The 27,094-nt window shown below is 43.0% G+C and overlaps 1 protein-coding gene across 1 annotated transcript in view; it reads left to right on the top strand.

Moving 5' to 3' along the window:
* VCAN (versican) overlaps nt 1-16,047 on the top strand; it is a 237,927-nt gene extending 221,880 nt beyond the window's left edge. Inside the window, exons 12-14 of the mRNA XM_060235736.1 lie at nt 12,327-12,471; nt 13,647-13,829; nt 14,946-16,047. Coding sequence (XP_060091719.1) covers nt 12,327-12,471; nt 13,647-13,829; nt 14,946-15,076 — 459 coding nt within the window. The 3' untranslated portion in view covers nt 15,077-16,047. The remainder of the gene's footprint in view (nt 1-12,326; nt 12,472-13,646; nt 13,830-14,945) is intronic.
* Nucleotides 16,048-27,094: the final 11,047 nt, after the last annotated feature.

Below are 27,094 nucleotides of genomic sequence, written 5' to 3'. Positions count from 1 at the left end.
AGCCAAGCCAGCTGGAAGCTTGAAGAATGCATTTAAAGTTAAAATTGCTTTATTTCCACCTCTCCCTCCTCCCTCCCCATCTTCCTCCCTTCCTCCCTCTTGCAGCTCTCAAACATCTGACATTCATGCCTTGTGGCTCTCAAACATCTGATGTTTATTCTATGTGGCTCTTACATTAAGCAAGTTTGGCCACCCTTCTTCTAGATACTGATATTTTGACAGACATTTGATTGGGCGGGGTGGGAAGGATAGATGTAATCAATGAATGGCTGTTGGTTTACTAGTCATGACAGATTCACTTTGACAGAATCCAAACATTTCAACAGCCATTAGGATTATTTATTACAAAACTACTGGGAGATCAGCTCTGTTGTCAGTGCAATCCTTGATATCTATTCAGAATCGCTGTGAAATGGGGCTTGTTCCCTGGGCCCTGTAAGAATCCTACTGTGAAGACTATTCAATAGGACTTATTTCCAGGCAGAGTATTGTCCACTGCAATCCTAGGAACACTTCCTTGGGAATAAACCCTGCTGAATACAGTGGAACTTCTGAGCATCCTTGCATAGAATGGCTCTGTAACAGCACTATCCAAAGCCATACCTTTTGAAGCCCAGTGGACAGGTATAGCTCTGCTGAAGTTGCCACTCCAAGTTATTACTAGATTTTAGCTGGAACACATTTGGATATTTGGACAAGATTTTATGATAGGGAAGCTAAGCTTGTATATTTTATATCATTATCTTTGTAGAATGACAGAAAGTCACTAATGAAATGAACTTAGATTGTTATTCATGTTTCCTTTAAATATAAATACAATCCTTTAGCTCCTAAGGAACTGTTAGAATGTAAATGCACATTGATCTGAAACGATAATAATAATAATAATAAATTTTATTTATATCCCGCCCTCCCCGCCTAGGCAGGCTCAGGGCGGCTAACAACAAGTTCAATACAATTATACAATATATAATAAGTTTAAAACAGCATTTAAATTGTACAATAATTTAAAACAACAATATCTAAAACCAGTTCCAGTTGTCTAAGCCAATTCCATAATTTAACAGCGGCGGTGATGTTCCTGATGTTATTCTGTGCATTTATATAATGGCAGAGATCACTAGATAAATCGTTTGGTGGGTTGAACAGCCATCCTATCAGCGGTCTACAAAGGCCTGCTTGAAAAGAATGGTCTTACAGGCCCTGCGGAATTGGTCCAGATTCCGCAGGGCCCGCACCTCCTCTGGGAGCTGATTCCAGAGGCACGGGGCTGTAACAGAGAAGGCCCGTGCCCGGGTACTCTGTAATTTTGCCTCCTTTGGCCCAGGGATAGTCAGCATGTTCTTCCCTGCTGACCTCAGTGCTCTTTGGGGCTCATATGGGGAGAGACGGTCCCTCAGGTAGGCAGGTCCTCGGCCATATAGGGCTTTATAAATAAATAGAGCAATTTAGACAGGGAAATAGCTAATAGCTGGAAGATAGTCTAAATATCTGTAATGAATCTTGTAAAGTAGGATCTAAGGGATATTCAGTAGATTGTAAAGTAGGATCTAAGGGATGTCAATATTCAGGCCACAGAAATATCTTCAGCAAATACTTCCATTTTCATATTTCTCCAGAGGTGTAACATTAGCATGCACAGCACTGTGTGCATTGCGTTACAGGAGAAGAATCAATCATAACTGTGTCCAAGAGAATCCAACTGATGTGCCAAGAAAAGCTGTATCCTGCAACTTGTGCAAATTATGCACACTGGGACGTTTGCATATTTATGTAATTGACATAATTTATTCCACTTCTACTAGCAAAGGAAAAGGGCAAAGAGCTATAGGGCACTGAGCAATGAAAGTGGTATTCATCCACTCTTTGTGCTTCTTGGATTTCACAAAATTTTGTCTGCATTATTTCAGAACTATCCCCATACAACTATAGGGATGCAGCAAAGGGACAGCTTAAATTCCAAAGGTGGCAGCAGTAGCTGTCAGAGGATGCAAAAGATCATGGTCTGTGTAGTCCTGGATGTTGGGAAAATTCGGCTTTATACTTGACAGTATCCTTCTGGAATTGTGGATCATATCCAACTAAGTGACCTACATGCTGAAGCTTCTTATTACAGCTGGACCTCCCTGGGCAAGTAAAACCCCTTCCAGGTGATGGCTTCATTGGACTATAGAGTATAGCATTTTAATGAAGGAAAGTAATTGGAACAAAGGTACTACTTTTGTATCCATTTGTACATTTGGCTCACTAAACTTTTTTTTTTTAAAAAAAGACAATTATTGTGTGCCAAAAATGGAAATGAGCTATTTGTTTCTCTGCCATGTATTATTTGAAAAAAATACTGAGATAAAATAGAAAGTAAAAAAAAAAAGAAATGGAGCACAAACAGCAGGAACATGTCATACAAAAGCCCCAGCTGAAGTAAATGGGAGAAGGGCCAAAGCACATGAAAGCTCTTGTATCAATCCTATCTGTTTCGATAAAGTCACCAGAGAAGCTTCTAAGAAATTGTGCCTGTGATCATTAAAATCTAAGGAGGTACTGATTTTTTTTAAACCCTGAAAAAGTAATTTAAAACAGGGATTTGTTTCCTACAGCCGTTTTGTCATTATTTGGTATGCACAAGTACATGTTCCACAGAGCCCATGTTTACTAGACTTGTTGCCACATTTTATAGTTAGCTGGACCTTTCTAGATTGGGTTGGAGGACTCTCTTCCCACTGAGATATTTTTCAATTTGGACTCCTTGTTGTCAGAAGTCTTTATGTCTGATCTGAAATGACAGATCAGTAGCAAATCTAAATTAGGCCTATCCAGAAAACTCCATGCCTTTCTAATATTGTTATGTCAGGATTTAAAGACTTCCATATACACAGTCATTCTATACCACCCACCTTACAATTATGGTGGTAGTAAAAAGTTTTCAACTCCATGTTGAGAAAATTTGGGGGGTGAAGTCTGGGGAGGGCAGGGTTTGGGGAGGGGATGGACCTGATCAGAGTATAATACCACAGAGTCCATCCTCCAAAGCAGCCATTTTCTCCAGGATAACTGATCTCTGTAGTTGGGTGATCAGTTGTAATTCTGGGATAACTTGAGACCCCCCAAGAGGCCCATCAGAGATTGGGAGCTTCTTGATTCATACTGCTGGAAAAAATCTTTGGCTTTGTGAAAGCCTTAGATAGTTTCAGGATGATTGAACATCATGAGAACTTCAACTCCAATGATACTTTGCTATCCCATCTTCATGAATGGGAGAACCCAAGACCCCAATGAATATGTTGACCATACTGACATGAATTAGGGATGTCATTCCCCAGTTGGTAGTCAGAATTCCCTGATGCCATGCAGCAACCATTTGGTATTTTGGGCAAAACTCTGTTGCAATCACAGAGTTCTGCCAAAAACACCAAAGTGTAACTACCCAGCATCACTGATATGATGACATCACTTCCACGTGATATCATTATAACACACTCATGTTGCACGCTCCCCCCCCCCATTTCCGGAAAGTCCCTCTCCCACCATTGGGTCGATCTGTCCTGGCAACCCTAATGAGATTTCCTGTAGCCTCAATAATACTTGTAAGTGACATGAAGACGAGAGAGGTGGTAGAAAGACCTCAGTTCATTCTGGGTGAAGTACTACAGGCTCAGAGATCTTCATAGAAGCCTTTTCTTGTGTATGAGCCTGTGGGCCATCTGCAGCCTATTGGTTTCTGTTTGTTGCTCCTTCCCAACAGGTTGTGCATATTTCAGTAGCTCGCTCATGAGGTTTCCCAAGTGGATGTAGCTCTATTGCTGGCTTTTTGTTATCTTTGGTTTATGGCAGATGGAAATTGCTTTGGTTGTCCCTGCTGAATGTCTCTCATTGAGTACTGATATTTTATACCGAACTGTATGTGATGGTATTGTGTTTTGCTACGATAGTGGTGTATTTTATAGTTGATTTAACAAACCTGCTTTAAGGTGTTTATAGATAGTCTTGAGCTTTTCAGAATGGTGGATAATAAGAAAAATTAAAATATTTAAAATAATAAATTGATAATGAGCATATTCATTAACAGGAGCAGCTGTTTGAGAGGGCTAGAGATGCTGGGTTTTTTCCAAATGACAATTGGTAGTCTGGTTAATTATTCATTTTAATAAATTACTAATGGCATGTTCATACATCTGTCACTTACACAGGATTCAATTAGGGAATGGCTTATGACACCAATTCTGTTTTGATTGTGTTCCATATTCTGGTTGCTCTTTGGGAAGTGCTCCAGTATTCTGCAGAATTGTGCTGATCTTCTATTCAATACTCATTGCTTTTGTGAGTGTAGACCAGGGGTGGCCAAACTGCAGCTTGGGAGCCACATGTGGCTATTTCACACATATTGTTTGTGTGGCTCCCAGAGGTTGAGAAGGGACTAAATGCAGGCTCACTCTCAAGTAAACATGCTTAGCATTGGGACCTCAGTCAGCCTCTGAGCACCGACCCATATGTGAACTAGGCAGGCTAGCAAGCTCTTCACCTCCACCACAGTGGTCACCTGGAGAAAGGGCTGACTCACCCACTAGGCAAACTGGGCATTTCCCTAAGGTGCCAGCAGGGTGGGGGTACGGAATTCAGCCTTCCTCCCTCCCCCCTAGACAAATGCCTAGTTTGCCTGCTCCCCAGCCTCTTCCTTCTCCCCTTCCCCACCAGGTCTATTTCAATGCCCGGGAATGGGCGGTTGAGCACCATGCTCACAGGTTATTTAAAGGCACCACCCCACCGAGCAGCTGATGGGTGAGTAAAACCGTGCCAGAGGCTCTCTGCTCCTATGCTGGTCCTCCAGTGTGCTCACTGTCAGTGCCAGATTGAGGATGCAGTACTGGCTACCTGTTGTGTTCCGAGTTCGCTTCAAGGTGTTGGTATTGACCTTTAAAGCCTTTAAAGCCCTTTGTGGTCAGGGACCTGCCTATCTACGGGACCGCCTTTCTCCATATATCCCCCAGAGAGCTCTGCGTTCAGGGGCAAAAAACTTACTGTCCGCCCCTGGACCAAAAGAAGGCAGGTTATGTGTGACAAGATCTAGGGCTTTTTCGGTGGCTGCACCAGAGCTTTGGAATACCCTTCCGGAAGCCATAAGGGCCCTGCGGGATCTGTCTGCGTTCCGCAGGGCCTGTAAGACGGAATTGTTCAAGCAGGCCTTCGATGCTTGACGGAAAGAGGGCTGCCACCGGACATCACATAGAATGCTGGTGATCACTGTTTGGAAATTCAATGCCGCCTGTATTGTATGAATGCAGCACCATAGAATGGTTTTAAAAATTGTAAAATGGTTTTTTTAAATTGAAATATGTAAATTATGGTTTTATATGTTTTAGTGGTTTAACTGTATTGACATGATGTTGTAAGCCGCCCTGAGTCCGCTTGCGGAGAGGGCGGGATATAAGTTGAATGTAATAAATAAATAAATAAATAGCCAATAGCCAGTTAATTGGCAACCCCTGATTGGATGCTCATAGCTAGCCAATGAGTGGACTTGGCCTTAGTTACCTGATTGGTTGTCCAGGTAGCAATGGGCCAAGGGGGAGGCTCCAGGATGACTGTTGGGGAAAAGAATGGGGGAAATTACTGGGTAGAGGTGTGCTTAAGACTATTAAACTTATCTAAAAAGGTGACAATAAATGGCCAAATTGCTACCTAGGTAACACCCGGTTTACACAAAGGAACTTGGCTCACTGAAGATGGTCTTCCTCTTCTTCAGTCTTCTCTTGGCACCAGTCTTTGTCTTGAGTTCCATTAGACAAAGGCTTAGGCGGTCTGGCAGGATCCATGCCTAAGATAAACTTGATTGCCTTATGCAGAAGTTGAAGCAGCTGTTAGATACGTGAGTCTCTTGCTTTGCTGTAATGGAGTCAGGAAAACAAGATGGATTCTGGTGGTGTTAGCCTTTGGTTCATGGAAACAGGCTGGAAACTGCTTACCTGTACAGTTCATGGTGGCGTGGCTTCTTCCACTGCAGCGGCCAAGACTGAGCACGCAAGGAGCAGCTGGAAGCTCGTCTGTAGTTCTAGCTAACACCCATCCAGAGATGTAGAATGCTGCTGCAAAGCTGAGGCTTATAATATCCACATAAGCCCTAGAAACCGTGGGCAAAGTCTACTTCTTAGAGCAGATGTGTGCGAGTCAAAAGTCCAGGCACCATGGCGATCACGATGTCCATGTGTATGTAAAGTAGGGGGCTTTTTCTTACAGGAGGAGGCATGGCGAAGGGGGGCGGCAGGGTGCTGTGCCATGGAGGGGGATGGCAGGGCACTGCAGATGGGGGCAGTGGGCTGTGAGTCTGCCTAGGGTGCCATGCGCCATAGGGTCAGTCCTGACTGGACACCCAGAGTGCGGAAAGACAGCTCAAGAGCCAAGGGAGCCACTGGAAAGAGGGAGAGAATTAAAGAGCACAGCACAGAGTTCTCCATTAGTTTCATAGCTTTTGTAGGAGCTGTATTTACTAACCTTGGTGTCAAGGCAAAAGATGTATAATGACACAAACAGTCACCAATGATTTATATGGTACATGTGTGTTTCCTTCTTCCACTGGTGCCAAAAAAATAATCCCCTAACCTTTCCTGGTTTTATGGGGACTGTAATTCCAAGCTTTTTTTTCTTTTTTTTTTTAAACTGTTCTTCTAGCATGGTTGTGTTGTAAAGTGCATAGGTGTGTATTTTATCTTTCTGTGCAAAGAAAGTATTAAGATTTTTAATAAAGATGTGTGTGTAGGGCTCACTTTGTAGCAGGAGCTCCTTTGCATATTAGGCCACACACTATGTAACCAGTCCTCCAAGAGCTTACAGTATGCCCTGTAAGAAGAGCCTTGTAAGCTCTTGGGGGATTGGCTACATCAGGGGTGTGTGGCCTAACATGCAAAGGAGCTCCTGCTACAAAGTGAGCCCTGCATGTGTGCAATATTTGTTCATGTCTTGTTGCTCTCAAATACCTCACATTTATTCTATGTGGCTTTTATGTTAAGCAATTTTGGGCCTCCACTGGTGTAGACACTGGGGAAATTGTGTCAATGATTCTGCAGTTCTGAGATTAAAGGAAAAGAGCATCAAGTCCTTAACAGATTATTTGATGTCTGACAAGGGTGTAGTTTGTGGATTGTGGGGAATCTATGGCTGCATGATTCTACTTCCCAGGGATTGCAAAAAGCAGTTCAGTGGTTTAATTGCACTTCCTTGGGCATTTAACATTTGACAGTCTATTCCAGAATTCTATAATATCATTTTGCCACCCCAGTTGGAATAACGAGACAGACAACAAGATATGGATTAAAGGGTCACTTTATTAACTTTAAACGGCAAGGGGAAAAACAGTGGGGACAGGTTAAGCCAGGGGTCAACCGGACCACCTCCTTAACCTGGAACTGGGCGAGCCTCAGGCCCCGGGTGGGAGCCAACCCATGGCTGAAACCCGGCCGGCCAGGCACAAGATCCCATTCACCTGTGCTCCACCATCCCCCAAGCCGTACAGCCCGGGATGTGGACAATTCCAAGTGGCAGGATCCCAAGGCTCCCTGGAGCCAACCTTGGGCCATATAGCTTAACGGTCACCCCAGGGACGCCATTCACTCAAATGGTGCAGTGCCGCGGGAGCTCACCAATACCCCACACAACATGTTCCCAAAAATAAACAGCCACAGACAGAGCAAGCCTCAGCTTAGGCAATTGTCCCCCACCTAACCAGGAACATGTTCTAGCCCTTGCCTTAACTCGGCCACAAGGCCTTGTGCCCTTTAACAAAGCATGGACCCCATCCGGCCTGTGCAAATCCTTGCAACAGGCCTTTATGCGGCACATAAAAAACCCAACCCTCCTCCGGGGCTATCTGCAAGGCCCAGTTAGCCTTCTTCCGGGCCCGCTCGAACCCGCTGGGTTCCAAGCTGCCCGCCACTGCCGGCGCGGTAGCATGTCTGACCACAGGCTGAGGACACCCGGGCACATACTACCAATCCCAGTGATACCATCTTGGGCCTGACACGAAAGAGCCTTACCCATAAGTAAGCCCAAATCGTTCTCCCCCACGTGAATCACCACAAACGTGGTGGGGGGGCCCCACTTTTCCCAAAGAAGTGGAAGAGCCCCGACCCCCTCATGCCCCGCCAGCCCAGCAACTCAATGACAGCCCGCACATTCAGGCCTCACTGAGAACCGTGCCCCACAAGCATGATGTGCCACCCAAAAGATAATACTGTGGCCACAAATGAGGATCCTCCTTTTTTCCACGCCAGCCACAGCACCTAGAAAATAAAAAAACGTTAGGACACATCCCAACAGTAAAATTAATCTATATAAGGGTGAAAACTGATAATCACCCAACGAGCATAAATGCCATATGTAGGTCTGATAATCACCAGATCTCTGCCGTCCCACCCAACGAATGGCATCAACCTCATAACCATAGCAGCAGCTACTGATGCTGCCCCGATCCTAAATGAATGAGTACCGAATTTCACGCCACTCAGGCCCAATTCTTGCCAAGGACCAACTCGTGATGGACCAAACTTGAAATTTAGTCAAGGGGGTGGAGTCGTTATGACAAAACCATGGACCCTCCGCCGACCCTCTCAACTCAACATAATGTTCGAGGGCCGTCACCGGACACTACTCCTCTTATGCGCGAGGTCCTAATGTGACCGTACAAACTCGTTGCCACTGATCTGTCTTGTATCGACGAACCAGCAAAGAAACCTGGCCCTCCAAGAGCTTAACATCCCCCACCTGGAGTGTCCAAGTCAACGAATTGGTGCGGGAGAACACCACTAGCTCAGACAACCGCAAAACCCGTTAAGGGGGCTGCATGAAATAGCGCCAATTATACACAGAGGCACAAACCAGGGCCCAGGTGGCATGTAGCCCCCAGAGGATAAATGGGAAATCGACTGGCGACGGTCCACCGGTCGGCCCATGTCCCGAAACCACCTTGCAACATTTTCGCAAAACAGAGGTCTTTAGTCAGAGGTCTTTAGAGAATTCAAATAGGGAACCTTAGCTATTGGAGCAGTCATAGAATTGCACATATATGTACTTGAATTCCATCTAGTGTTGCACAGGAATAAGGAGGGGCCATTTTCTCTTCTCCTTTTCCACAAGAGACCTCCAATTCCACCATAAACTATTCTTGAGAGTTCCCCATTCCCCAGTAGAGACATTTTGGGGCAGCTGCAGAAGGGAGGAATTGGCAAAAATCACCCCCTTAGCATTTGGGAAATGTAGACAAAAATATCCACTTCCCCAATCTCCCACACATATGCTCAGAAGACAGTAGTGAGACATAACGTACATTAGTTTTTTTTTTTTTTAAACAAAGCAAATGTGCAAATACCTATGTAATTGCTATACATGGATTGGACCCAGAGCAAACTGGCAATTCCACTGATTCCCACTGCACGTACCCCATGTAATTCCTTAGAGTTCTCTGTCCCTCAGGGGCAGCATTTGGTGAAGATCAGTGGGAGAGGGGAAACAGGAAAGCTCCACTCCATGTTGGAATATTTAATCTGATTCAATCCACTGAGTTCTGTTCTGAGATGCAATCTATTGCAAAATCTAGTAAAGATGAATACACTATCATTTTTAGTTTTAACTTGTCACCACTGATGATTGAATTTGCTTTGCGCTTTGACAGTTCTGCCCACAGAAAGATTTCAAACTTAATTGTTATTGCCAAATCTCATCCCTTAAATTCTGATGCCAGAGAAAAGCTTTTGAGCTTAGTAGTAAATTGTGTCCTTGACTTCTCCCCATCGCTTTCTTTCCAGTTCCTGATCTGTTGCCTATATATCATGCAGTGGAAAAGTTTACAGTTTGGCTGGGTCACATGAACTGTTTGTAATCTATAACCCGCTATTCAGCACAAGTCTTTCCAGCTACCTGTCAGACACCGTTGCTTCTCAAATACACTATCCGTATTTTAGAAAGCATTTTAATACATGCTTTGAGAACCATTTTTAAGGCTTATGGCTCAATCCGTGAAGCTTGTTTCAATAAGGAATTGGAAATCTTCAATTCATATGAGGCGGAGAGTTAAGAAAGCAGTTCAGAAGTCTGGACCCTCCTCTATTAAGTAATTCTGGCACTAGCAAAAAGCAGCATGAGAACTGAAGAGCCAAAATAAATGTGCACAGCAATGATATCAGATGTAAGGCAACAGCATGCCATGCCTGGGGATGTCAAACATTCTTGTGAAACCACAGAATCTATTGCACAAAACTCAGGCCAGGACTCTGCTATTATTGCAAGAGCTGCACATCCAGCTCCCTTGAAATGCTGTTGGACTTACAGGTGGCCACTACTTGGCAGACATACATCTTTTGCTAGTACTGGGAAACTCAGATGAGAATTCAGCCTCTTGGGGGAACAAGGCATTAACAGCTGGCTCCAGGGTGACTGAAGCCCCTTTGTTGTTTTGGAACAGGATTTCAAAGGAAGTCCTGGCTCTCTTAACTGTTATGATGGAAGTTTTATATTTGAATCAAGTGGGTTAATGGCTTTGGTTATGTTGGCTGGGAGGGCAGATCTACATACTCATGGAAATAATTTAGTATTATCCCTCCTCACACTCTGAGTGTGTATGGAATGCAGTGTGTACAGAATGCAGGTATGCGATTGCATGTCTGAATGATTATCTACTACTAGAAAAGTCACATGTGTTGCGAATCTGAGGGGTAAGTTGAACTCCAAATCACAAGAAAGAGGACAGCTTCCTTCTTGTAAACAGGATAGAAGATGTCTACTTAAAAGAAAGTTACAGGCCTCGATCCTGTGTTTCTGAAAGCATGCACAAAGCTACACTGTCAAAATAGCAAGGGCTTCTGACACTTCAAGGGAATGCTTATAATTAAGATAGCTATAATGCTAAGCTAGAAAAAATAGTGGTTTGGATAGGGTTGATTAAGTTTAAGTTCTTAATACAGTACAATTCTAAAGAGACTTACTCCAGTCTAAAATGAATAGGCTTAGACTGGTATAACTCTCTTTAGGATTGCACTGTAAGTGTATTTACTCAGATGTAAATCCTGGTATATTCAGTTAGCCTTGCTCACAGGGAAGAATGTACAGGCTTGCAGCTGTAGTCATCTTTCAATAAAACAAGGTTTTATTAGTTGGCATTGGCAATCATTTTAATGCAATGCAATTTGGAAAGCTGCAGTTCCCTTGCTTAGATAATTAAAGTTCTGTGATTGATAAGGTGACACAGCGTAGGAGAGATTTAAATATTATATTCAGCTTTTCCACAGCCTCAGTAAGTAAGCAGCACATCTATGTGGTTCATTAACTTTATTACTAAAATGTGCTCAGAAAGACACTGAGCACAAAGTTTGGATTACTTTATAAAGAATTAAAGCAAAACAATTTAGACCTTTTATAAGCACGCAAGTGAACTAGCTTCAAGATGTAAGCATGGAAATTAAATAAAAGCACTTGTGAAGCACTTGTCCTTTTGACCATTTAAGGGACAGATTGCTTGGTCAGTGCCTAGAATTTATGAGAATTCTTGTCCTTCTGGAAACTTATTTTTATCCTCACTAAATTCTTCCTGCAATGACAAATTGAAAGTACCAAAAATAATGGCTAAAGTTCTCTAAGCATGTCTGTAGTTATTTCCCTTTCTTTCTCTGTTGTATACCTTAAAGAAGAATCTAGACAAAGAATAAGACTGCTACATTTACTCTGATGTAAATCTATTCAGAGCAGGTTTGGATACAGTAAGGATACAAGATGTATCTTTGAAAAGACAAGAATTTTCCACTTCTCTGTCTAAGCAACAATGAGAAACTGTAGCTCTGCAAACTGCAAGGCACAGTCTGACACTGTCATTTTCCTCAGTCACTGTGCCTTTATTAGAATGCTGACAACCTTGATTTCTTTAAAAAAAACTTCATTCAAGCATCTAGTCCTAACCATTTAAGTGAAGCTGCAGTCTCAGTGATTGGATCCAACCACCTTTTCTACTGGTTAAAAAAAGGAAGAGGGGTCACCTTTCCCCATCTATGTGGGGATCATGGAAATTTCATAGGCAAAAGCCGTGTGGAATGAGGGCTGTAGTAAGGAGAGGATTGAACTGGATTGAATTGGAACTAGAAGCCAAAATGAAGCTGTTCTCAAACATACTGTACTTTAAAATCACTGCTAATATTCCAGCTAAATATTTTATTATTTCAGTCACAAAATTTTATGTTTGACTTGCTGTTAGTAAATTAGTTAGTGCATCTGGGCATAGTTTAGTTTGCTCTTAGATGTCAGGCTAACATAGAATTCAGATTCTGAAACATTTGCTTTTTTGTTTTCCTCAGCAATATGAAAACTGGAGACCAAACCAGCCAGACAGTTTTTTTTCCTCTGGAGAGGATTGTGTGGTTATAATTTGGCATGAAAATGGCCAGTGGAATGATGTACCATGTAATTATCATCTCACATACACCTGCAAGAAAGGAACAGGTAAAACTGTAAAGTGGAGAATCACAAACTGCATTCTGAATTGCACAGGAACTTCACCTTTTATTCTTATTCTAATTAAAGATCTGGGTTCAATACCAGCAAATGTCTGACAAGGCTGAGCTATGTGAGTGGTGCCAAAAATATCATTCCCACTTTAGGTTTCTTGCAGTTTTGTTTTACAGTTGAATAAGAAGTAAGGTAGAAGATCCAATCCATATTCTTAACTATTTGTTTTCTCCAGGATGATGAATTGATTACACTGCCAATACTAAATCTAAATACACTAGCTATACTCCCCCTCCCCAAACTTTCCAAGCTAGATCTGGGAACTGTAGCCATAGCTAGCATTCTGGAATGCAACTGTCTACAATGATCAGAAATCAGGATGCTCATTCACATGTCTATTTACTACTGTTAAAAACCTCTACATTTTGAACATCCTTCTGATATCATGAGAATGGGGTGGGAAGTGGATCCAAGGGAGCATTTCTGTTCATGAAACACAATTTTCTCACCCCCCAGCCCCAAATTACCCACCAAATTTGTATGTTGGGCTGCAGCAAAAGGAAGAAAGTAACAACAGGGACCAGTCTTAGCCAAAGGGCAACAGGAACAGCTGCACCAGAATTTTTGCCTGAAAGGACCCTGACTACCTAACCTCCCCCCAGGGAGAGAAGACAAGCAGGCTCCCGCCAGCATTCAGACCACCCTGTCTGGGACTCATACACCTGGCTTCTGGAGGCAACAGCGCCTGTCCACCCTGCACAGGGCAAACCGTGGGATGACAGTGATTCTGGAGCAACATTAAGGTTTCCAACCTCCAGATGGTGGCTGGAGATCTCATGGGATTACATCAGTTTATCTTGAGATCAGTTTATCTTGAGAAAATGGCTACTTTGTAAGATCAACTCTACGGCATTTTACCCCATTGAGGTGCCTCCCTTCCCCAAGCCCTGCCCTCCTCAGATTCCACCACCAAAATCTCCAGGTATTTCCCAACCCAGAGCTGGCAGCCATAAGAAACATCCTGAACTTTTGCCCAAGGCTCTAGAATCACTAAGAGTATCCCTGGGTAAGAAGTTGCATTCCATGGAAAGAAATCCATCCATCCAGAAATAGGGAGGTTAAACATATAAATCCTGACCATCAGCTTCAATTTGTGCTTTATTTTTCAGTTGCTTGTGGCCAGCCTCCAGTAGTAGAAAATGCAAAGACCTTTGGAAAGATGAAACCTCGTTATGAAATCAACTCATTGATCAGATATCACTGTAAAGATGGTTTCATCCAGCGTCACATCCCAACCATCCGATGCCAGGGAAATGGACGATGGGATTTACCTAAAATTACCTGCATGACTCGTGAGTTACCTTTGAAAAAATATATAAGGTCTCAATCATCAAACGGTCAGGCCTTGAACATTTAGAATTTAGAATGGACAGCTATGATTACTAAGTACCAGCATGGGTTTCTCAAGAACAAGTAATGCCAGACGAACTTCATTTCTTTTTTTTTTAAAGTTACTACCTTGCTAGATTAGAGGATGCTCTAGTCATAGTTTTTCTTGATTTCAGTAAGGCTTTTGAAAAGGTTCCACATAATATTCTTATTGACAAGTTCGTAAAATGTGGTTTGGATCTTATTACTGTTAGGTGGATCTGTGACTGGTTGACAGATCACACCCAATGAGTGCTTGTTAATGGTTCTTCATCCTCCTGGAGAGGAGTGACAAGTAAAGTGCTTCAAGGATCTGTCCTGTGACCTGTTTTGTTCAACATATTCATAAATGCTTTGGGTGAAGGAATAGAGGTAATGTTTATTAAAGTTGCAGATGATACTAAATTAGGAGGTGTAGCAAATACAGTAGAAAACAGAATCAAAATACAGGATGATTTTGACAGGCTGGAAAACTGGGCTAAAACCAATAAAATAAATTTTAACTGGGATAAATGTAAAGCTCTGTATTTAGATAGGAAAAAGCCAATGCATAATTATAGGATGGGGGAGACTTGTATTGGCTATTGTATGCATGAAAGGTATCTAGGGGTCTTACTAAACAATTTACTGAACATGAGTCAGCAATGCAATGCAGTAGCTAAAAAGGCAAATGCAATTTTGGGTTGTATCAACAGAATAATGTCCAGACCACACAAAGTGATGGCATTGCTTTACTCTGGAGGTTTTTAAACAGAGGCTAAATGGCCATCTGAGAGCAATGATCAGACATCACAAATGAATCCCTTCATCACTTGTGATGTCTGATTTGCTTAATTGCTTCTCTTTTTTGAGAAAAATAATTGTGGGAACATCACAAATAAGATTATTTGTACAATGGATGGGGAGGGGGCAGAATATGAACCCTCTTGCTAAACCAATTAATGTCTGAACCAGGCCATAGTATAATATGTTGCATCTACTAGTCTTGTTTCTAGTTGAGCTGGTAGATTTGTAATCCTTTCCTTTCCTTTTATTTTCAGCATCTTCATTCCAAAGGACTTATTCTAAGAAATATTATTATAAACATTCTTCACCAGTAAAAGGAAATTCATTAAACTCATCAAAACATTTTCATCGTTGGATCAGGTCATGGCAGGATTCAAGGCGCTGAACACATTCTATCCACATTGGGACACTCACTGGGCCAGCCAAAGTCCTACGTTACTGTGCCTTTCTCTATCAGTTATAGGAGTATTATCAAGAATTTGTGGAAACATAAGGACCTCACACAACACATATCAACAATTGCTACATATGCCACTTTGAAAAGGAATCCATTTCCAGCCTGTCCAGTATGTTAATTGTTGAGGGACCATTTGATGATCTAAGCCAGCATTCTGTAATAATTAAAACTGTTTCATTTTAGCACCAATGATAATGTAAATAAGATGATTTAATGGTGTTTAAATGTGTGTTGTGTTCAAAATCCTGTATATACAATGAGGTGTCACACTAAGTTCAGACTTATTTATGGCTATCTGGTCTTTAATCATTTTGTTGTTGTTTGTTTGTCTTGAGGTACTTCACCAGGCTGGAAATAGTTTTAGATTGGTTTCTGATCTTTTTAAAAAAAACATGGGAGGAAAAAAGAGCTATCGCAAAAGAAAGATGAATTGAAGCAGCATCTTGCTTTAAGAATACTGATGGTCTGTTCTCTCCAAGAGGCACCACATAAAACCATGTGACATGAACCTTTCATAAGGATTTGCCTTGACGTAGGGACTGCAGCAGGGAACTTGACCATTCCAGCTACGGCATCGACCAAAAGGGACTTGCCTAGAGGACTTTTTTTAATGACAAAGAGGGCCTGTAGGAATGCAAAGTGCTAATACAATAAATTTCAACCAGGGCCGCTTTTTTAAACATAAGTTTTACAACACTAACAATAGGTCTATGTTACAGCTCTCTGCATTTTTAAGATGGTGATAGACAGACCTACTTTTGTAAAAAAAAAAATAAAAAGTAAATAATTTTGTATATATAAATATATATAACCATTTTTAATCCTTTTATAAAGTAATGAATGTTTGTGTATGAATGCTGCAGCTGTGAAGCGTACATAAATAAATGAAGTAAGCCATAGTGAGATAATTTATTGGATGTTCTTTTTATCTTGAAGTAGCTTAGTCAGTCATTGTTAGCTATCAGACTCAACTAATGTGTTTGAAAGCGTCAGACTTGGTTTCAAATGTTTTTGACATGAGAAGGAAATTCTAATAAATGGGATTATTTGTCTATGATAAAATGAATGACAGCTGTGTGAGCAACATATTTGTGAATAATGTTTATGGGTCCATATTATAGATTGTTCTTCTAAGGAGACAAAACTAGGAAGAGGATAGATGTAACCAGTCTGTAATAATCTCTTTCATGACCTGGCCAGGTATATTATAGTTGCCTTCCTAAAAACACTTTCCTAGGAAAATGCACAACTGAATAAAATTGGACTCAGGGCCAAACTAGAAAATGATGGCTTTCATTGATCTCACCTGAGGACTCCACAGTCATTTTAAACCTAATGAGGCGATCTAAAAATTCCATGAGCCCATAACATGGAGAGATTAAACACTTGTTTCACCCCTGTGCCTTTCCAAGTGCCAAAGTCTCTGTCCCACAGCTGTTTTGGCATTTCAAGGGTTGGGGGCAAGAGCACCTTATCCCTCCATGCTCCCCTCTCTTGCAGCATTTTTAAATCACCTCATTAGGCTTTAAAATGGTGGACCTGTAGACTTCATCATGTATAGTTTGGCCCTTACTTCTGAGCAGATATGCTTAGGATTGCTTCCTAGGTGCAGGAAGTGGTACTTTAAAATCATATTCTTCCTATTTTAATATAATTGTTCATTTACAGCACCTTCAGGAAAGAGAAGAAATATTCTATCATTTGAATTCTATAGTATTGCGTGCAATCTTTCAAAAGAAAGCAGAAGATACTATTCATCAATAAGGGCTAACTCATAGAAGTCATTCTTCACAAAATGAAGCTTTTTTTTTAAGATATGTAAAATAACCATAGTGGTAACTAAGACCCAGGTATACTCTCAGATGTCATGAAACTGGCCATGTATTTGAGTTACAAATCTATTTCACATATTTTTAATTTCATTTGAATGCAGCTAGTGTGGATGAGTATTTCTTTTAGGGCTAACTCCGGTTTTAGCAGATAAACATCTTACCACATGTAGCTACATTCAAATGAGATTCAAATGAAAGCAAACTGACATGAAGCCAATTTCATAATGTGGAAATGCATGACAGATTCATCAAATTAGTTTTCCAAGTGCACAATGATTCACTGTAGACACAAGAAGGAGGAAATTTCAGCAAGCTGGGTCATATAAAATGGCTGAAGCTATATATTGCTTCAAGGCCACAAAGCAAAAAGTCTGTCTTGCCAGAAAGTTGGTCTAAATGGGCACTGATTAGACCGTTTCAGATGACTCATTTTTCTGTGAAGCCTACTTTCTAGTGATTACAGAGACACTTAACACATTGGGAAAACTTTTGAGATTCTTGAAACAAAATGGTATTAGGTGGCAGTTGGTAAACTTGCTATGTAAAAATATAGAATGAACCCAACCGGCTTATTTACTGTGCATTTTTTTGAATGTTTAATTCATCCTTGCCAAAAATTAGACCCAAATGATCCTATATTGAGGCCCATTGGGGCCAGTTTTGTGAAATGTGAAACTACTCTAAGAAAAATCAGGCAGTGCCTGATCATTTTTGCCTTTCATGGTGTTTCTTGTTAAGCTGCCACTGTTTTGATCTATACATTCCCCTCTTTTCTAATACATGGGACACTTTTTCACTGTTTATATTATCTTTTGTACAGTGTATAATGTGAATGTTTGTTTTTGTGGAAGGAAGTCTAAAAACTTTGTGAAATTTTTATATATTGGCTTCTGGCTCACCAAAGAAACCTTGTTTTGCTCTGCTGTGACTTGTCCTGTTTATTGCATGTTTTGGAATTCAGTCTGTGTAATGTCACTTGTAGAGATGAGTTAAGTCAGATAATTGAGAAGGATGAATACTGGAAGATGAAAACACTATTTTTTTTAACATTTCTAATCTTTTTAACTGGTTAACCAGGGTCAAAATTTTGATTGACTTTTAATGGAAAATGGATTGGACTGCAGTCAATAAATCAAGATGATTTATACAGTCTGTTTTTATAATATACCATATATATAATAAAGCTTTGTAAACTGAGATTATTTCCAATAAAACGTATCTAGCGAGACCTATACATACATATGACATTTTGTACAAAAACATAATAGCATAGATTTTTGTCAGAATTTGTAGCAAATGTGCACATTTTTAGTCTGTTTGATGCTAGCCAAAAGCCTGCCGCTGTCATTGGCTTGTCAAATGCAAATCAAATCTGGGTGAGTGAAAGAAAGGAACCTGAAGTATTGCTACATCTTGACTCAGTCAAATAATAGCAAAGAAGAAAAAAGAAAAGAGAATATTTGAAAAGGGGAATATTCTTTGCAAACTATGAGCACTTTGCTTTAATTATTAAAATAATCACTTAGATGTGTTAAATGAAAAGTGCATTTTCTTCTCAGGACTGTCCTCATTCATAGCTGCTTTTCTTGCTGTCTGAAGTTCTGAACCTAATGTACCAGAGGCTTTCCAAGACAGGGATAGAGTTGTCAACCAGAGTGGAGAGAAATGTCCTGTCTCTTTAATAGAGGCTTGATCTGTGGAAATGGGCAGTTGAAGGCATGAAGGCCTAAGATCACTTTGTAAACAACTTCCCATTAAACCTCAAAGGCATAGGCTCCTTCCTCCCCCTGCCCAAGGCAGTTGCCATTTTAGTTAAGAATGTTGTCGCTAGATTTCTTATCATTGACCCTGTGTTGAATGTGTGAACTGCTTCCACAGAAAGCTAATTGCAATGGAATAGTCAAAAATGGATTCCACCATTTGCAGGTAATGTCACACTATTTACTGTTTTAATCTGCTATCATTCAGGATTCTGCCACTTCCTTCCCACTTTCCCTCTGAATGGAAAGATGTTAAAAGCAAGATTACAAATGACTGACCTAATTTAGGGCGAACTATAATAAAAACAACATGAAACCCAGTTCCACCGCTGGTTTACAAAGGAAAACAGCCTTGGGAAATTCAGTAGAGATTGGAGCCATTTTTCTTCTCAAAGTCATGCTTAAGTTAGCTGTCTTTCTATGGGATTCTGGTTGTGTAATCATGTTTGTAAAAATGCATCTAGAAACATGCATAGGAAAAAACTGCATAAAGGTGATTTTGAACTGAAAAGCATCCCATGATATCCTCCCTCTATTCATTTTCCCTAAAAATTATAGCCTTCCAAGGCCAGTGTAGCTGACTGGGGAAGGCAATGGCAAACCACCGTGTAAAAAATCTGCCATGAAAACGTCATGATGTGACATCACCCCGTGGGTCAGTAACGACTTGGTGCTTGCACAGGGGACTACCTTTACCTTTTACCTTTAAGGCTGCTTTTAATGTTTTAATGACTGCTGGTATTTCATGACATGTATTTGTGTGTACTATGTATTGCACCTTAAGTAAAAAAAAATCCACTTGTCTGTTATATAAACTGCTATGTCTTTGTTTAAATTACACTGTTGACATTTTTCACTCACCACAGAAAATTGTATTATTGTGAAATACACAGTTTCTGTGTATCATAGAAAAACAAAAGCCAAAAATAACAAGGAAGCTTTCAAAGAATAATGTCTAGGGATAGCATTATGATTTATGGTGCCAAAGGCTGTTCAAAATCTGGTCTCTATGCATTTAAGACAAAGAGCAAGAGCCAAGAAACCTTGTAGCATATGGATGCTATTAGCATTTAAAGAATTGTATTACAGGAGGGATGACCCAGACATAGCCAATTTGGACCAGCAGCTATGTGAAGCATTCTCAAAAAGACAACCCTTAACCCAAGACATGTCCTTGAAGAGAGTGTGTATCTCTGTACCCAGAGCCACCAGAGAAATCTTTCAGTTACACATATTTTCCTCAGCCCAGGGTAAAGAACATTTCTAATGCTCCACTGCAACTGATATTTCTTTACAGCTTCAACTATAAGAATAGAAGAGAATAGTGGGCAACTAATTCATATATGAGACTCATACAGGGCTACTGTACTATTAACAGCTTGATAGAAAAAATATTTCAGCATTCCTGCTAAAACTCTCTTTTGCACAGAAATTTAATGAGAACCATGCTTTGCCTCACTCTGCCTCCTGGCTGGGCATGCTAGCACCCTGAGCCTGCCTTGGCGGGGAGGGCAGGGTATAAATTTATTAAACTAAACTAGTGCAAAACCGAGAGAGAGTTTGTAGAGTACAGAAGCCAGACTGATGTTCAATGGGTTGCTGTGTAACCAATACCACCTCTTCCCAGCATGTGAAAACCTATATCTGTCATACAGGCAGGTAGGAGCAGTCCAGACTCTCTATGAATACTTGGGGGCTTGCAAGAAACAAGTGCAGCAAATACCCAGTGCTCCTGCCCTTCTCCTTATCTAGTGGCCTCTACTGTGGTGAAGCATGTTGGTTAAGAATGTGAACTTCGGGAATCCTGTCCCTCCCTGCTTCAAATTTCAGCCACATTCTCCAATGGTGGTCTTCTGCAAGGCTTTCTCTATCAGCCTCAGGTCTTCATGGTCTCTGTGCTTCACAGCAATGGGATATAGTGTGTGTGTGCTGGTTCTGATCAGTACTTCAAAGCCTATATAGGAATTTCATGCCCCACTCAATGGTCATGCACACGGGCTCCACCACACATGCCCATTAAGATGGGCATGAAGTTCCTGCCCATTCCCTTCTCGCCACCGTGCAGATTGGTTCCCCGTTCCAGCCTCTCTTCAGTACTTACCTTAAAAAACCTTCGTTTATTTTTCTCCTTGTTGGAATTCTGCAAAGAAAAAACTATTTTCAGAACAGGGTAAGAACTATCTACCCCTGCTGCACAATTCCCGTCGAGAGAAGCCCTCTTTTCCTTCCACTCAGTCCCTTTGGAGCAGCATGGCGACCCGGCCACCGCATGGAAAAATCTTGGGGGTTCTTTAAAAAGTGCAAACAGTGTGGCAATAAAATTCCCCAACCAGACGGACACAAATTTTGTTTAGGGGAAGCCCACCAACGGGACTCCTGAACACATTGTGCAAAATTCTCCAAGCAGATGCAAAAGAACCGTGCTGCAAGACTCAAAACAGCCCTCCTGGAAGGCGCCCTGGCTGCGCCTTCCATGGTTGCTTCACAACACAACTCTGGGTTCGCCTCCAGCTTGACTTCGACAATGCCCTCGACTAGCACTTGATCCAGTGCCGACCAGTCAGTGCCAAAACGCTCGACCCTGGCCTCTGAATCAGAAGTCTCCACTCCTGCCAAAAATCACAGAGAGGACAAAGAGCAGAAAAAAGGATAAAGAGAAATGACACAAGAAAGATAATAAGAGTCTGCACTGTGATCCATTGCTCTTGGGGCATATTCCGGTACTGGGCAAGATACCTCCACTCCAACTTCTACACTCTCCAATCCACCAGCTGTCAGGGCAGAAAGGCAACACCCAGGACACCAACTTGTCTGATTTCAAAATTGATCTCACTTCAGTTGTCCTGCTCCACGTCATCGGGATTGAATAATAACTCTCTGGAACAGCCCAAACTGGTACTGAGAGAAAGTTCCCAAACATCAAAGCAACCAACTGAGTAGACCCCATACAAACCAACTCTGAAACAACTAGACGATCCGAAACCCGCCCTCCCCCCCCCCCCGCAAAGCTGGGATCCACCACAATGGTCATACATATACAGGGCATACCCTATGCCCTCCTTCCCATGGATGCCATGTCCACATCCAGACTGGGATACCTGCTCAATAATGTCTCACTGTACAGCACCGGAACTACCAGCACCGAAGCGACCCAGACAGGATCGCACCCCAAAAACCCCACCGCCACCAAAACCATCCCCGAAGCCGAAGACCCCACCACAGTCACCAGCACAGGACAAGGCACCATTTTCCAACTCCGATTCAACCCAGTCAAAACAACTAGACACCGGTACTTAGCCATCTCCCCCACAATAACCATTGGAAGAGGGCTCCATTTCAACTTCAGAAGATCAGAAGATGCCAATATGCTCTGTGGGAGAAAATTTCAGAATTCACCTTCCTTATACCAGAGGACAAACGTCAGGAATTTAAACACCTTCAGAAAGAAGGGATGCTAGTTGCCAAACATCAGGTAAATACAGCAAAGCACTCTCTGGACATATTTACCAAGACACTCACATCATCAGTCACTCTCAGGTGCCATTCTTGGCTTCGAGCCACAGCATCCCCCAGGACACCAATCTAAAGGGTAGGTGGATGACCTACCTTCTGAAGAGGATGTCCTCTTCAGCTCTACCATGGACACAGCTCTCCATGAACTGGACAAGAGCATCAAAACATCTAAGAACTTAGGAGTCTCAACATCAACTTGACCCCAGAAACATAAAACCTGGTTGAAATCCTGCCCCAAAAAGCCATATGCAAAGTCATCTTTGGAGAGACCATGGTCCCCCCGACCACAACACAGCCAGAAGTTTGTCTCACCTCAGCAACAACCTAGGCACAAAGGCTCCAAGTCAAACAAGCAGAGCCTTTGACAACACCCCCAGGTTCCCAACTGCATCCCCACCCACCCGCCTCTACCCATACTTACCTGTGTGGCACAGAAACATCCGACAGATGGGTCCTTGCTATCATTCAGGAGGGATATCGAATAGAATTCATTCAAACTCCTCCTTCCTCAGGCATCATCATCACACCACCAACACCTGTCCTGTTGGAAGAAGTACAAAACCTCATTACCAAAGCAGCAATAGAACCAGTTGCAGTACCCACCCACAACAGTGGTTTCTACTCTCGATATTTTACCGTCCCCAAGAAAGATGGAGGACTTTGTCCCATCATGGACCTCAGAGCACTCAACACATTCAAAATCTTCAAAAAATTCCAGATGGTATCCCTCCAGAACATCATGCCTCTCCTCTGAGAGAGGGCATGCATGGCCACTGTAGACCTCAAGGACTCATACTTCCATCTGACCATCCATCCCTCATCATGCCCTGACCTTCACTTTGCCCTCGGGAATCAACATTTCCAATATACTGCCCTACCCTTTGGCATCTCTACAGCCCCCAGAATGTTCGCGAAGACTACGTTGGTCATCGCAGCCCACTTACATCTACAAGGGACAATGCTTTTTCTGTACATCGATGACTGGTTAGTAGTCGCAAACTCTCCACAGGAATGGCAGAAACATCTGGATACCATCATGACACTATTACAAGACCTGGGGCTCCAGGTCAATCTAAAGAAGTCCCACCTCATACTGTCCACTCACATGTAATTCATAAGAGTGATTCTGGACTCCTCCCTATGCAAGACTTTCCTACCACAAGACAGGATCACATCCATAAAGAAACTCATCCTGATCATTCGACACCAGGAGGACACCATAGCACTTCAGATTCAATGTCTTATCAGCCTCATGGCATCCACTATCTCGGTCCTGATACATGTGCATCTATGCATGCGCTCCCTCCAGTTATGGTTCATACGGGTGTTCACACCATCCAAACATCCTCAATCACGCATACTCACTGACCTGCAGTATGTCCTACAATTTCTAATGTGGTGGGAATCGGACCACAATCTAAAGAAAGGAGCACCCTTCCAGCTCCCAGCCCCATCCAAAACCATTACAAGAGATGCCTCCCTATGGGGATGGGGAGCCCACCTAGCAGAAATATGCATAGGGGGACCTTGGGAACCACAACTTCAATGATGCCATATAAACTTTTTGGAGCTCCTGGCCATGCGATATGCGCTCCACTTGTTCTAACATCTGATACGAGACCAGGTAGTCTCTGTATTAACAGACAATACCACGGCGCTCTATTACCTAAACAAACAGGGGGGCACTGTCTCACTTACTAGCCACAGACATATGGAAAGACTGCCTCACTTGGCAAGTACATCCCATAGCGACTCATCTCCCAGGCATACAGAATGTGACAGCAGACTCCCTCAATGGGGGCGGGGACATCCTTTCACGAATGGGAGTTGAATTGGCAGTATCTCCAATCCCTATTCAAGGCGTGGGGTCATCCGGACATAGATTTCTTTGCTACCGGAGAGAACAAGAAATGTCCAGTGTTTTGCTGCAGAGTCGGTGCAGACCCTCTAGTGCTGGGGGACAGGCTCCTTTACCCCTGTCACCACAGACATCTCTACATGTTTCCTCCACTATCTCTCATGAACAGAGTTCTACGCAAGGTCATGGAGGAACAACCGGTGAGCATCCTGATCACCCCATGGTGGCTGAGACAATAGTGGTTCCCAACTTTGATCCACCTATCCAACAAGTCATGGTACCATTTCCCCCCAGCACCAGACCTTCTTCTAGCTAGTCAACCTCTCAGACAGGATACACCATGGTCATTTTCGCACTTAGCGTTTGCTCCCCTTATTCCGCGGCGCAATTATGTCCGGATCATTTTTCTCGTTTTCCCACTAGTGACTCTTTGCGGAGTCGCCTTCCCTGAAGCCCCGGCTCAAATCGTTTTCCCACTGGCATCGACTTGAGTTCGATGCCCTGTCAATCATTTTTTTTTTAAGCGCAAGTCTGGTTGCGTTATGACGTACTAACGTACTAACGTAACATCGAGCTGTTCCCTCCCCTTCTTTTCGTGGACAAACCGCATCACGTGTGCTGCTGCTTATGGATTGGCTGCAGCTGTAGAATCCTCCACAGCCCTTTATGTATTAACAGAAGCATTCACAGTGGAGAATCCTAGCACTAGATTCCCCCCCCCCCAAATTCTGAAGCACTAGATTCCCCCCCCCAAATTTCCTCCGCTCTCTTTCCCCTCCCCGGCTGGCGCTTGCAACGGGGACCTGACTGATTCCTGCTGCCAGAGCTCCCCCCCGCCCCATTCTCTCCTTCCCCTTCTGTGGCGCGTGTGAAGAGCGAGCTCGCGTCTATTTTCTAACCGAGCGGAATGTAGCCAGGGAGAAGAATGCAGGACTCCAACTTCCCATTTTATACATGGCGATTTTGTGCAGGTCCAGAAATCCTGGTGGCACAGCTGAGGGAGGCATTCCCTTTTTAAAACACACACACATGAACGCTTTGGCCCGCACCGGCACTAGATTCCCCCCCCAACAATGGTCGTTTTCGCATTATCGAGATAACGCAACAGCGAAATAACACAACTAAAGTCAATAATAATAAAAAAAAATTCTAACGAAACCAATTGAAGTGGCAATTGAGGCTATTCCAGGAGGGGTTTTTTTTCCTATTTGTTAATTTCGAAATATCGCTATTACGCAAAACTGTGAAGTTTAAAAAAAAAATGGCCGTGCCGGCACTTTGGGGAAGCGCCGCGAAAGGCTGATGATTGGCCAAGGGGGTGGATGGGGTGGGAGGACGGAAAGGGAGAGGGTGCCGCCCACACAGCAGTCGATCCGGAGTGGATGGATTTCCCACAGAAAACTCCGCGGAGTGGATCCGGAGGTTTTCAAAAACTCCGGAAGGAGGTGGATCTAGATACTCCGGCGTGAAACCCCTGCAGCGCCGGAGCAAACCGCAGCGCCGGAGCAACAGGTGGGAAAACCAGGAAAAGATCCGGAGGTAAATGGGGTGCTATGCCGGAGTAAACGCTAGTGCGAAAACGGCCCATGTCCTCCTAAAAAGCCGTTGGGCATCCACTAGGAAGTCCTATGCTGCAAAATGGAACTCTTTTGTACGATACTGTGCACTTTGGGGAACCCAGGCTCACCAAGGAGATCGCACCTTAATTTTCAGTTTCATACTGTCCTGAACGGACAAAGGTTTGAGTCACTCATCTCTACGAATATACCACACTGCCATCTCAGCATCACATAAGCAAATAGATGGATTCTCTTTGTACACACACCCATCAACTAAAAAGTTTCTCAAAGGCCTTATTCACCTCTTTCCACCAGCACACAGACCAGCATCCACATGGGACTTACCTCTAGTACTATCCAAGCTAACAATGAAACCGTTCAAACCCATGGCTACATGTTCTCATCAGCTCTTTGCATAGAAGATGGCTTTCCTGATAGCGGTCACACCTTCCCGCAGGATGGGAGAACTATGGGCACTATGATGTGACCCTCCTTATCTTACCTTCACTCCAAATGGAGTAACGCTAGCCCCTGACTTGAACTTTCTGCCAAAAGTCATCTCAGAGTTTCACCTATCGGCAGACATTGTCCTGCCCACCCTTTTCCCTTCACCCTCCTCAGATGAGGAGAGGCAACTACATACCTTGAATGTTTGATGGGCGTCCTTCTACCTTCATTGGACTTGAGAGTTCTGTTGTTCTTCTTCTCTCTCTGCCTCCTATGCGACCAGGACACGAGGGAACAGGATATCTGCACAATGCTTGTCCAAGTGGATTGTGGAAACCATTAAACTCTGCTACATGCTAGCAAAAAAACCTCTCCCAAATCCCAGCTGTGCACACTCTACAAGAGCACTGGCTGCATCTACTGCTTTCCAGAGCTCCATTGGTGGCCATCTGCAGAACTGCCATATGTTCAGGACACACTATGCCCTAGCCGTCCGCCACTCACAAGAAGCTCTAGTTGGTTGAACAGTCCTGGAAGCAGCATACTTATGAGACCCTCCAGCACCCTCCTCCAGGTAGGTCTTATGTTGCTTGCTATTTTCCCATCAATGTGAAGCATAGAGATCACGAAGAACTGTAACTGATGATCTTCGAGTGGTCATCTGTGCATTCATATCACCAGCCCTCTTTCCCCACTGCACTTGGACCTCTAGGGGTCACAGTAGTCAGAGGGAACTGGCAGGATCCTCATGCCCATCCCAGTGGGCATGCATGGTGGAGCCTGCTCGCATGACCATTGGGAGGGGCACGGAAATCCTTCAATATAGACTTTGAAGTACCGATTGGAACTGGCGCAGGCATATTATATCCCATTGGTGTGAATGCACAGGTGACCACCCGAAGATCATCAGTTACAGGTAAGCAACCTGTTTTTCTTCATCTCTGTAGCCAGCTTTCCATCCTTGCAGTGTTGTTTGA

Source organism: Heteronotia binoei, chromosome 4 (assembly GCF_032191835.1).
Source record: "Heteronotia binoei isolate CCM8104 ecotype False Entrance Well chromosome 4, APGP_CSIRO_Hbin_v1, whole genome shotgun sequence".
In the NCBI taxonomy this organism is placed as follows: Eukaryota; Metazoa; Chordata; class Lepidosauria; order Squamata; family Gekkonidae; genus Heteronotia; species Heteronotia binoei.
The sequence above is the reverse complement of the archived record's forward strand: the minus strand, read 5'-3'. Positions and strand labels throughout refer to the sequence as shown.